Source organism: Saccostrea echinata, unplaced genomic scaffold (genome assembly GCF_033153115.1).
Source record: "Saccostrea echinata isolate AGI-Se365-2 ecotype Australia unplaced genomic scaffold, CSIRO_AGI_Sech_v1 ptg000028l, whole genome shotgun sequence".
NCBI lineage: Eukaryota > Metazoa > Mollusca > Bivalvia > Ostreida > Ostreidae > Saccostrea > Saccostrea echinata.
The window spans coordinates 5371249-5385113 of record NW_026889777.1 but is presented as its reverse complement, the minus strand read 5'-3'; the positions used below and the strand labels follow the sequence as shown (position 1 = coordinate 5385113).

General features: G+C 31.8%; 1 protein-coding gene across 1 annotated transcript; it reads left to right on the top strand.

Moving 5' to 3' along the window:
- Positions 1 to 8686: 8686 nt before the first annotated feature.
- LOC133193657 (uncharacterized) lies at positions 8687 to 12549 on the top strand. The gene is made up of 4 exons (XM_061329612.1): positions 8687 to 8694; positions 9154 to 9237; positions 9432 to 9879; positions 12070 to 12549. The coding sequence occupies exons 2-4, from the start codon at positions 9166 to 9168 to the stop codon at positions 12465 to 12467; spliced, it is 918 nt and encodes a 305-aa protein (XP_061185596.1). The 5' UTR covers positions 8687 to 8694; positions 9154 to 9165; the 3' UTR covers positions 12468 to 12549.
- The last annotated feature ends 1316 nt before the right edge of the window (positions 12550 to 13865 follow it).

The window sequence follows — 13865 nt, the reverse complement described above, 5'->3', positions numbered from 1 at the left end:
TGAGGTGCAAAGAGAAGCTAGACCCCAGAAGTTATAAAAACTTCTTTAGAATAGATAATGCAGCATTTGAGCAACTTTTACAATCACATGTAGTTACTCCTTTTGATCTCCTTCCCATAAAACATATTTTACTGCTAAAGTCGACCATTATATACCACGTGCTTTTTTTGTTATGATAAAAATAGGATGACCCCAATGTGAATACTTCTGATTGGTTTAAAAATGAAAGGTAAGCTAAGACTTGTATAAGAAATAGAGCATTGTCCTATTCTTAATAAAGTTTTATAAGATTCGAAAAATCTTATGATTCACTGTATTAAAAGTCTATATATACATGTAGTAAGATTTTGTACTTAAATACATATCCGTGTGTACAGCCCTAGATTGACAGACACAATAAAAGCATATCGAACAGTGGAATGTCACGTGAGTAAAGTGATTATTATATCAAACGGGTCAAAATAGGTTGACATTCGGTGACCAGTTAATTTAGTAGCTAACTCGACCAAAGTTTGGAGAATTTTTCAAAAAATTACATATGAGCCGCAAATTGTCCAACATTGCCCTTTGGATATGTATAAGTTTAGATCAAAATACACATTCTGTGCAAATGAGACGAATGGACAAGTTGCGGCTCGATATAAACAATGTCGTTGAAAACTGGTATGCACATGAATATCAATAGAATTGAAATGTGACAAAACTGCTAGACCTCCGTCGCAAAAACCAGTGTCGCTCGGCATTATTTAATATTTCCATGTGATATAATATATCAAATCCTGCTCTTCAGATATTGTTTAAAAATTCTATTCAAAAAGTTTATAAATTTCGGAAATTTATTTTTGGCAAAGCAGCGGGACCCAACTCTCATAGCTTAAGTGCACTGATCCTTTAGGGAACCCCGATCTTTCAACTGGCGTCATACTTTCATAAATATTATGAATTCTCTGGAAGATTAAGCCAGGCGATGGGCCAAACATGAAAAAGAAGACATTGGCACTTTGTTAGAATGGATTAAAAGTATCAGATGTATGTTGAAGTCTCGCATTAGGCGATTTAGGGGTAAAATGAAAAGCATCTATCCTTCTTTCTTCAGTAAATCAGAAGTGAAAAAAATATTTAGATAGATAACACGATCAGTATATACTGGTCCCAGCTGACAAAGCAGGTTAAAACATTGTCTTTGTTTGTAAGGCTCATTTTTAAATTGTATTTTAGAAGATCTGTGATTTAATTCTGCTAGTGGGTGAATTAAAAAATAATGACCACCGAATTGAACTGTTTGAAAAAATTCAACTACCCATGATATATTTTTTCACCTATATCATCATATCATACATGCATTCTGGTTAAAATTCCTGAAGTTACAATAGAATAGACAATTGGATAAAAAAGTTCCAGATATTCATTAGTAAAACTTTATTTTAAAAATGAAAATATCACAACATCCTAAAAGACTTTCTAAAAACATAATCAAAAGAAATTATAGTTTTTTATGCTTGAAAATGGTATCAGGGATATAAATTTTTAGATCTAAACCTTGATTGAGTTTTCTTCGCCAAGCATTCGGCACCTTGAAGTGAAAGTAGCATGTCTTTCGGATGAGACCTTAAAAACTGAGGCCATGTGTTACGGTAGGCGTTGGCACGATAAAGAACTCTCACTGCTCAATGGTCCTGAGTGCTAAGTTACATGTAAGGTCTAAATTTGAAGCCATTCACTGGTATATGGTGACGTATCTATATGAGTGAAAAAAATTCTCGACCGGTACGTAAAACAAAATACCATCAATCAATCAATCTCTTGTACGAGGGTTGTTAGAAAAGTTCGCGGACACATTGATTTAGGGAAAATTAAATGTTTACTTTGAAGATTGACGTATGCCTGTCTTAATTATTATCTTTTGTTTATTAGTATGCAAAAAATCAGGTCCATTTACTAAAATTTTGAAAATATACTATGATTTTCACGATTTTATGTCTTTTGTGGTGTAAAGGATGTTATTGAGGTCTTAAAATCAGTGTCTATAGTTAAGCGATCAGGAATGGAAACAATGCAAAATCCATACGCGCAACGTCAATGCGATAAGCGGGATATTGGGTTATTACAGGAGATGATCATCTAAAGCCCTAATCCTTCCATTCTAACAATTCTTCAACCATTAGAACACTTTGGTCCTAGATACGCGTAGGAATCCCCAGCAGTATCTAAAACATTAAAGTCTCTTTCGGACATTTTCCTGTCTGTAGACATAATTTCTTTATAGTTCGGTGCTCCAAGACGTTTAATGACATTGCCATTCTTGAATTTGTTTTTACGCATTGATCATATATAATTATCGATAAAACAGTGTCACCACCCCTCCGATTTATTTCTAAATTTCACCAAATGACGTTTCATGAATATTGCAACGACAAGCGAAATATCATAAATCTTTATGCGCTTCAACAGTGCAATTCTTAATTTCGAAAAAAATGTCTGTAATGGTAACGTGCGAACGTGACATGCTCCGTGAATCATGTTTTATGAAAATAATACAGCTGTATATTTTTTAAAGATCATCGGAAAACAACAAATCTTTGCATATTTATTGAAAAATACGTATAGTTTTTATCTGCAGAGTTTTACTGGTTTCATGCAAATAGCATGCTCACAATAGAAATTGTCTGCAAATTTTTCTAACAACCCTCGTATATATGAAAAAATGGCTTTTTGATTGTTATTTTACATTTTTTTTTCAATTCTGGTTTGAAATGGTTTAATATGAAAGAAATATGAAACAATAAAATTCCTCCCAAATCACTTTTTTGTCCATTTAAGTCAATTCTTTAAATCTAAACCAAAAAAGAATTTTGATATACGAGTTATTTACAAAAAATAATAGATTTTGAAGTGACCCTATTTTATATTATTGTGTTACACTCCTAACATCTGATATGTATTTTATTTAATATTGTTTTAAAAATTAAAACGCACAATGACCAATTCTTAGTTTGTAAATCAGTTCGTCGTTTTGATATTGTTTATCATTTATGGCAAGTTTTTCATATTTTCAAGACTCCAAAACATGATTATTTTCAATGCATAATATGTATAGATTGTATTTTGAAATATGTGTTAAGTGATGAAAACTATTTCTGAATTGATTGTAAAATGTCTGTATTTAGTTGAGATACAACGTTTTAAACACTTAATAGTATCAAACATTTTTTCAGTTTATTTTTTTTTTAGTAAAGATAGATGAAGATCAATGATAATTATAAAACAGTTTTGATGCACTCCTGACTGCAATAAAATCAAAACCTTAGAACACAAAAAAAAAATAATCATAAAGTGTTAGCAACATCAAGTGCTAACGAAATTGTGCAATATTTATAGTCCAATACTTCATAATTAAAACACATGAAATTATTTTAACTTGGTTTTATAATTTGAATAATTCCCTATATGTGTCAAAAACTAGCTAAAATATATATTTAGAAGATAAAATATATTTTATAGTATATTTTCCTTTACATGACAAACATGTATGTAACTCAAGTCAACCAGAAACATTCTACTCATCAATGTTTTCTTTATATCTATTCATATTTGATCAGAAAAAATCTGACATATTTGTTGCACTCCTGAGCAAGAGCATGGGCGTCTTTAAAGTAGAACTGTGAAGCAAAAATTACATCAGAACTTGTTCTGTTGTTTCAGTGAAATTGAGGCGGAATTACTTGAATTTTATAACAATTTTTCAGTGTTTTTATTTTTTACAATCATAAAAAAAATTAAGGAAAGGATAAAACCATAATTGAATTGATAAGATTGATAAAGAGAAGGATGTTCATAATAAGACTGTCGATAATATAGTACTAAATTTTTCAAATAGATCATAATTAATTAAAGAATATTTATTAGCAAGAAGTCTTTTCATCATATAACTTTGGAAAAATCTGTTGCACTCCTTACCATAGAAATATACATGTCGATCTGGAATACAGACCCTGTAATTGATAAATCTATTTAATTGGTAGAAATGTTCTTTGTGTCTTTATTTTCCAAAACGAAAATTCAGAGAATCATATTCTGAAAAAAATATTTTCATGCTTGGGAGCAAAACAACAAATGCTGCACTCATGACATTATTGGGTATACACAGATATTTGACTCTCATTAATGCTGCATGTGATTTATACAATATTTTTAAGTTTTAAATTGTATATAAGTTATTGGTTAAAAACTTCGAAAATTCTTTTTTGACTTAATTGTCTTTCAGATTTTTAAATTCGATGTGTTTTTGGCAACGCTACATTTCATCTGTTGCACTCCTGACATAATATAACATTTTTTTAACAGCAGCTATGATCACAACTTGGTCAAACAAAAGTTGCCTACATTTAAAGCTCAATACTTTGAATATTATCTGGAAAGTGTTTATTTTCAACATAAACCATTTTGTTTTATTTCACGGACCTTCAAAATTATTGAATTTTCAAAATATAAAAAGGTGTTGCACTCCTGACATTCTTAGCATCATTTTTGTGCATAAATTTTTTGTGAATTGAGATATCAATGAGATATGTGACAGGTATTTAGACACTATCTAAAGACATATGCCGAGACATAGAAATTTATTCTCATTGCCTGTATTTTAGTGCAGGTTGAGAAATGTGTTTTGTCATTTTTTTAATTCACCCTAGTGGTAATCCAATTTATTCCCATAACTTCCGTTCTAAGGAGGAAATTCTTTAAAACCATATGGCAGTTTTAAATATTTTTAATATTCCCAACAATCAAAATGAATTTGAATTACCTTACCTATAATGGATTCCTAAACGTCATAAAACTCCGTACAATCAAAGATTAATAGTGGGTTTCAGTACATGTTCTTCCAACGCACGTTCTTTACTCCTCACTTAAATATCAACAGTAATGAAGGAGAAACTTCAGGAGTACTGTACAACATATATTTGAGAAGTGGTGTAAATCATATGTGGATGCTTAAAAACTCTAAGGAACTTTTAGAAAATTTGAAATCACACAATTTTACAAAAGTCAATAACATCAAAACGTACGACTTTTCAACACTTTATGCAACCATTTCCCACGAAAAATTAAGTTCCAGGCTTTTTGACATCATAGACAGCTGCTTTTTAAATAAAAATTGAACTCGTAAATTACTTACTTTGTCATTGATCTTTTGCAAATTTATTTTGTTATACATTTTTTTGTTATACAGTGTAAATGGAAAATAAAGAGCTGGCGAACAGCAACCTGTTTACGACATATATGTTTGTTGATTATAAAGCATTCAATTAATTTATATTTGGACAAACGAAGTGAGGGAGAATATAAACATATTTATCCTGTCCCCAAACTTAGCATGAAACGCATACCTTTTGCAAGCATTGTCCTTCACGCAAAATCATTTGAAGCAATGGGACCCTTGAATGGAATGAATTTTAATTTAAATAAATTGCCTTCCAAGATCTGAAAGTGTATCATCACATTAGTCAAATTTTTTAATAGATGAAGTCACAAAGCAATGAAATATTGATGTTGTGTTCACTGGCAGGCCATAGCTCTGAAACTATTGATGTTCCAGATTAGTTTGAAATTAATCTTATAAATATTATATTTTCTGTGCACCAGTACATGTAACAGCGGTTTAAGTCCGTCATCAAAGCCACAATGATTCAAGAGAGACGCTCTTTGATTGATGATAATAGAAGCAGACTGATAGAAAGTTCCCTTCAGCTTACAATATGGGGAGTAGAGAAGATTTGGATCAGGTATTCCTTCCGAAGGACAGATATTGCTTTTGGATTCAAGTATAAGTGTACAACTAACTCTTTTCCATTGATTTTTAACATGTAAATTGCTACATGTGGAAAGCAACACATTACCATAAAACTTGTTCATTAAAAAAAAAACACCAAACTCTTTAATTTATTATAAATCAGCAAAACTTAAAAATAATTATTACTTTTGCAGATTTTCCCAATAGCATGAAGCAAGAATCAAGTGATTAGGCTAAGGTTTATATATATATATATATATATATATATATATATATATATATATATATATATATATATATATATATATATATATATATATATATATATATATATATACATGTTAAACATAAATCTTCAAATCAAAGCAAAAAAGAAATGCACAAAATTAAATATCGAAATTTCATGATACTTCTGACAAGGAACATTTGATACTGTAAAGGTTATCTTTGCTCAGTCACACCATCTACACTTGTAAAAGCAAACTAAATTGTATAAATCTTTAAACAATTAGATATACAGTATTATTCAAATATTTACATTTCTAGCTGTTTTTTTTTCTGTGATTACTCTTTGAACGTTACAAGGTTAATTGAAAATGACCCATCCTCTAGAACGTTGCTAGGACAATTTTCGTGCCCTCTTTCAATTAGGAGTGCTTACTATTAACTCTTCACCTCGTAAAGCTCACTGTTAAAGTTTTGCATTGCCAAATTTGACATCGATTATTGTGAACTGTCTTTGTGACATATCGTGCACGGACTTTCAATAATTTGACTGTCTTTGTGACAAAGTCAAATTATAGAAAGTCCGTGCACGATATGAATGATCCGTCAATTTTCGTACTAAAAATCTCGATGATCTCCATGCAGTCACTATTAACTGAATCAGTATGCCATTTCCCAATCTATACTGCACATCAATTCTTAATAGCTATAGGTTTGTTGGAATCAAGAGGTAAGAATGCTGCATTATTTTTTTAGAACGTATGAGAAGATTCAACAAAATCAATCTCGTTCTTTCTATTGAACATTCAAAAGTTACATGCATAAGCATAAGGATTGACCAAAAGTTATTCATACATGTATACCGCTCTGATTATAATGAAATTTATCCTTAAATATTTTTGCAAATATACTGAAACCGTTTTAACATGCCTAATATTGGTCATTGGTGTTAATGTTCCTAATTGTTGTAAGCTGAGAGTCACACACCCCTGCAAACCATAGCTATGAAGTTGACAAGAAATTTGTTGACTTATCAGGTAAGAGATAATATTCTATTTACAAAAAAAAAAAAAAAAAAAAAAAAAAAAAAAAAAAAAAACAACAAAAAACAAAAAACAAAAACAAACAAACAAAAACAAATTAAAATGCAAATGCCCTCTGCAATAGCAGACATTCTTCATAAAGTCTAGCCGTTATATGCACGGGTATTCAGAGGGTACATGGCATTCAAATTATTTCATATATATTAAAGAGTAAGCTAGCCTCTCAGTGAACTTAAATCTACCTTCTAAAAGAATAATAGCAATAGTCTCAGTCAGCCATTTTCCTTTACCCATTACCACATACTCCTAATCGTGTGACCAAACACAAGAATGCTAGACACTTTAACAGAGAGTTGCACGTCAAATTGTAAAAATCAAAGCTGTCCATCGAACATCTTCTTTCAAACTGTTAACAATATATATTCAGAATATTTTAAGAATGTGAAGAAAAAGTTCAAGCGCCCGCTTGGAGCAGGGATGGCACACTGTGGATTTATACTGCTTGATATCTAACTCAATAATGACCTTTTGAAACAGCCCTGATAAAATTCGAACCTAGATGGGTCTGAATGACCAGACATGTACCTGTGTATATAAACCTAAACGTTTTAGTAAGGCCTTTAAGAGTTTGATCTATGGTTTTTTGTATTTTTAATGCCCCCATGTTTTATCTGGAGGAATTCAGTGATAACAATGTTTCACTTCCTCATCCAAGATAAAAGTCCTACATAATTCATTATAATTTCAGCAGAAATAGCTTGGAAATCACTTGGAAAATATTAAATTAATTCATTTGTTTCAGAAAAAAAAATATTCATAAATGCCAGAAAAAGTTTTTTTTTTCTTTTGGGAGAGTTTCATCCTACTCTGAAATTTCTAATCCTGTAAAGTAAATATTATCTTTTATGCTTCCTGACCATTTCTTCATCCGGGATATTTGCTCTTTGAATGATAGGGAGTATTTACAATTTAAAGTACTATACCCCGTTTTCATATTAAAGAAAGATTATGATTTTAAAATGACGAAGAAAGAGGATGAATGTACAAAATATCATCAAAATAGGGTAATTGTACAAATACATGACATCAATGATTAATGTCACTTGGAGAAGAACAAGTTGTATTCCACGAAATTGTAACATCAATGTTACTTTTCGAAGAATATCCTTAAAGTTTATATTAAAAGAGTAACATGCTGTTTTATCGCTTCGCGTTTAAACAAGGAAACGATTCAAACAATAGATATAGTGTTGTCAGTCGATATTACTTTAAATTTGTTCAAATACACTTAAATATGACATAGATTGCATCGAAACATCAATCAACATCTTGTTCACATGGATATGCCCTTTTTATTCACACGAGCAACAGGTTGGTATTTTTCCAAATAAAACAATTTAAAAAATATTATCGCAACTATCAAATTTATTAGGAAGAAAAAATGATTTGCATTATAATAATGAAATGAAATATATTCGTCAATTAATTATTATAAGTACAAAAGATGATACAAGGAAATGTCTCAGGTTTCTTATTGATGATAAAACAACATATGTTCAGAAGAAAATAAATAAATAAAGTGGTGGTTTCTGTTTAGTCATATGAGGTTCTGAATGCTGAGAATCAAACAAGGTACTGGTAAATATGATATTCCACTTTTTCAGCATTTTTACTTGATATTTTTGTAGATTATGGTTGCGAGTAGTGAGTAACACTTTACAACTATGAACCGTTCGTTGCTACTTATTCTTATTATGAAAAAAATTCACTAAGTCTAATCTGAAAGTCAAATATTATCTATTATTTTATTTTAAATATCAACAGATTTCTTTTGAGTTTTAAACTTACATATACATCATTTTTATATTGAAAAAAGTCATTCAAATCTTCCTTTTTAAGTTATTCATTTATTTTTCTTTCTTTGCTATATCAGGAAAGCGTATCTTTTTTTTAAACATACATGTACATTGGCAAATTAGTGGGAAACATCGGGATTCTTCTAGTTTTTCTAAAGATTAAAAACAAAACCATCTTTGAAACTTGAGGGTATTTTTACCATAAATGAGTGATATGCGTTATGTAACATTTCTGTTCCAGATATCCATCATAATGTTTGTTAGAGTTTCTTTCCTGTTTCTGATCAGTCTGGTTTTGTTCGCGGCTTTGGAGACAGCTCTTACGGTAACTTAAAGAATGATAGATAAATGTTCTGAATGATCGCCTAAGTAATACACTTATAAACAAATGTCTTTTATCAAAGTCAGAATAAAGAAAAATAATATGAATATTGTTCTACAATTGATAATGATATCTCATAAAACATTTAAAAGATATATGTTTCTTTTCTTTAATGTTTTGTGTTCATTTTCATACAGGATGACAAAAACTTTAAGAAACCTGATGCCCGGGCGATACAGGATGACACAAACTTTAAGAAACCGGAAGCCCGGTCAATACCGGATGACGCAAACTTTAAGAAACCGGAAGCCCGGTCAATACCGGATGACGTAAACTTTAAGAAACCTGAGGCCCGGGCAATACAGGATGACGCACACTTTAAGAAGCTTGAAGCCCGGACAATACAGGATGACGTAAACTTTAAGAATCCAGAGGCCCGGACAATACAGGATGACGCAAACTTTAAGAAGCCTGAGGCCCGGACAATACAAGATGACGTAAACTTTAAGAAGCCTGAGGCCCGGACAATACAGGATGACGTAAACTTTAAGAAGCCTGAGGCCCAGACAATACAGGATGACGTAAACTTTAAGAAGCCTGAGGCCCGGACAATACATCATTTTAAAAAGAGATGTTGGAGGAAAGGTTGTAAAAGCAGAATTCTATCATTGATAAGTATTCAAATGAATATAAATAACACAATTTTAGATTGTAACTGTATGTTGACTAAAATACATACACAAAATGTCGATTACAGTGAAGGGACGACCATTTGTTTCTGAAAGAGGGATTTGGGCTTGCAAATTTTTTTTTTCAGTTTATTGATTTTCATGTTAGTCAAGGACAGATTATTTATCTTTTAGACGATCAAGGGCAGGATATATATTTTTCCTCCCACCAAAAAGGTCCCAGAGCCACAATGCTCAGTTGGGTAATTCAGTAACTTTAGCACTTGTGTTTTTCAGAAGATTTTTTAAAAAAAGTATTTTTATATTTCCATGAAAAATTGTGATTCTTATTTTTATGGCACCGTCCTAACTCTTAGAGACCTTTAAGTGAACACAACTATAGGACTTTCGACTCATTTGGCTAACCTCGGCTGATTCCGTCGCCTTCATCAAACGAGGTCAGATGAGGTACGAATCGGCTGAGGTGTGACAAGTGACTTTCAGCTTGGCGCTGCGTAACGTCATGTCCGAGGTATAAATGGAGCGTAGGGACGTTAACCGAGGCTCTTACAAGTAGGAGTAGCGACTGAAAGTGAAAGTTCAAGTTACAAGTATTGTACCTTGCTAAGAAACAGATATCCTTAATTGAAATATTGTTGAAGTACTAGGGGTTATCAAAATGTTCGTGAACTAGCACCATAAAATTAAAACCGCTCTAGGTGCATCAATGAATTTTAACACATTTAGTAAGCATCAATTTTTCTATCTTTAGAATAAACCATAGATCATTAGTTCATTTTTTAATTAAATTGATAATGTTTTTGTAAGCTATGGTATGTCTAGGCGGCACAACCTCTACCTGAGTGGAACTGAGAAAAACTCTCTTGATATGAGTAATTGTCATCCAAAAATCCTGTTAATTCAGGCATGTGGAATGACACAATTGTTCCATAAAATTTTCAAGTTTTACCTTATTTTGTAAATCCTTTAAAATTTAATCGTAGATTTTATATGGAGTTTTCAAACAATTAAGAACATGTTGAAATGATGTTAAAAAGGAAGAGGGGTTTCTTTTTCCAACATTCTATACAGTTTCGCCCCCTTGGAAAAATTGGTATAGACCTAGGAAATGTTTAAACTGGCTACAGAGAAATAAAATGCATTCAGAGTACCCGTTTTTAAATGCCAAGATAGATTCAGAGAGATGAGAGATGCACATTTAATGTGGATTTGTAGTCAGGGTATCAAAAGTCAGTAACGCCGAAAAGTGACGTCGATCAAAAGTGGTACATGTAGATATTGAATTCCGACAAGCAAAATATATGCTGGCATAATCAAGTGAGGATCTTTTCCTATGAACCGATCCGATTACAATATTATAATCATTCAAAGCAGCTTTTAATGACATTCTTAAGTCATAAAAACAAGGCGGGTTGAAGTCCTTACTTAACTCAAGGGAATCTCAGCAGGATAAATGTATGAGGTAAAGCTAGGGATCTGATATTTAAAAACAGAGGCATTGTTGGACGTCATGAAACGTAATGGCAACAGCGCCGGGTGATCATATAATGTCTTTTTTTATATAATAATATGGCAAATTATTAACATATCAAGCTAGAATTTTCAACATTTCTTAAACTTTTATTGTTTTTGTAGGCACAAACTACACAGTATTTATTTTATCGCATCAGTCCACGAACTGTTTGATAACCCCTCATATTCTTAAAAAGAACCAAGTTCTCTGTAATGTTTAAATTAAAATTCTAAAATATCAAGATACCACGCATTACATGGTGTTGTTAAACAAAGATTTGTATTATCAAAAGACTCCAATGGCTTAACAAGACAAAATTTCAATTTGATCTTTCTGAGCAATCATGTTTTTATTTTTCATGAAATCGGTTCAAAAATTCTATTTAAGTAGGAATCCATTTCTGTGAACGGTGCCGTAGTCATGTTTGCATTTTATTTTGGTCAAATGTTAGATAGATTTAGATTCTTCTCTTTTACTTACATTTTTCTTAAAACTTAATCAGCATAAATTTAACTTTAAAGGAAAAATGCATTTATGAGCCAATTACTCTTCACTATCAAATTATACGCAAAGTTATAGACCAAAAAACTTTAAATTCCCCAATTTGTTAAAGTTTTAAGGTATATATTACAGGACCAAGAAAGGTGGCCTTCACTGCATATTTAGGCGATCAGAAAATACATCTCGCTAAGCAGGTCATAAGATACTCTCGTGTGACATACAACTTAGGCAGAGGGTACAGAAATGGCATTTTCCGTGCCCCTTCAACTGGAGTGTACGTCTTCTACTTCACATCCATGCCACAACGAGGCAAAGGAGATGCTCTTTGGTTGGTGAAAAATAGAAGAATGGTTGTAGAGTCTGTGTCTGGAAGGGTATCCTCAGCCTACAACATGGGGAGTAATATGGCAATCTTGTACTTAAAACGAGGCTCCAAGGTTTGGGTCCAAACTTCCCCGAAATGGACATCCAAAAAAACATACAGATATAAGTACTCAGCCAATTCATTTTCTGGCTTTCGTCTGTATTAGTCAGCAGTCTGAGAGAAGGCTTGTGCAAAATGGATAGAAAAATAGATTACTTTTGAAAAATAAATCATTTTGACACCAAATTTATTTTGTTTTAATTGTAATTCAGTTAGAAATTATTTGCTCTGGGAGTATTTTTTCGCATCTCTAAGATCTTATACTTTTAAAATTATCATTAAAGATGATGAGTAAGGTAGAGAATATTCAAAAGAGCAATTTGGTACAAATTCAATAAAAATTTATTGTTTGACGTCATGCCGTGCTAAATTTAATCTACTTGTTCAATGGTATTCCTACGATAACTTGGTCGCTGATATTAGGCTCGTTACTTTTATATCAGCAGAGAGAGAGAGAGAGAGAGAGAGAGAGTGGGGGGGAGAGGGCTACAACTCCTTAGGATCTCCGTAATTGTGCAAGTGCGGGAGTGATTCACTACCGCATAGATTTCGGCTCAAATTTTCAGTAAGTGGGTATTTTATTAACATATCTTACCTGAACTCATAAAATGTACATGTCATGTAGTTATGCAAGACATGAATTGATCAAAAGATAAACAGAACAATCCGTATTTCGGTTATTTTCGTGTATGTCAACATCACAACTTGAATTTATCCGCTATGTTTACTGACCTTGATCGATTTTATTTTGGAACAACCAATGAGAAATCGGGATCTAGGGGAGCCGATCTTTTAGGATTTTCCTTATTTTAAGCATAAATATTACTGTTTATGAAAAAAAAAAATCACACGGAATGCTTTTAGTTTAGTGATACCCTACAACACAATCATTTATGAACACCGGCATTTGCTTTATCAAATGATTCTAAAATTCAAGCGCAAGTCTCAGTACATCACGCGCGAACTGTCATGGCTGTAGAGGAGAACGACTGGTAAACATGCAGATTTATTTTACTTGGTTTTCGCGTATAAAGGGCTATGTTGTTGATAGTGAATAAAATTCCGTCTTATTGGAAGTAAGTTGTATGTAAAAACAATTTATTTTGCCTGCAGTCGCCCGTATCTAAAAAATATATTTGCACCATTACGGAGATGCAGTGGAATTGTAGCCTTCTCCTGAAAATATCAGATTAAAAAAAAATCGAAGAGGGCTACATTATTGCAGCTAGATAATACAGGTCTAATACAGGTCTATCTATAAAGTCCATTTCAAATCAATTATTTTGTAAGGTTTTTAAAATAATAATTCTCAATCTTGTGTGTATATTCCTCATTGTACGATGATATTTGCATTCATTCAAAGCAAGAACCAAAAACATTGCACATTTACAAAAATTAAATAATCCAAGAAGACTCTATATGGATGGAATAAAGAAAGTAGGATTGAAGAAAAATCTGAATACATTCCCTTAATTACTCTATCAGTATAAAGATAGCACAATAC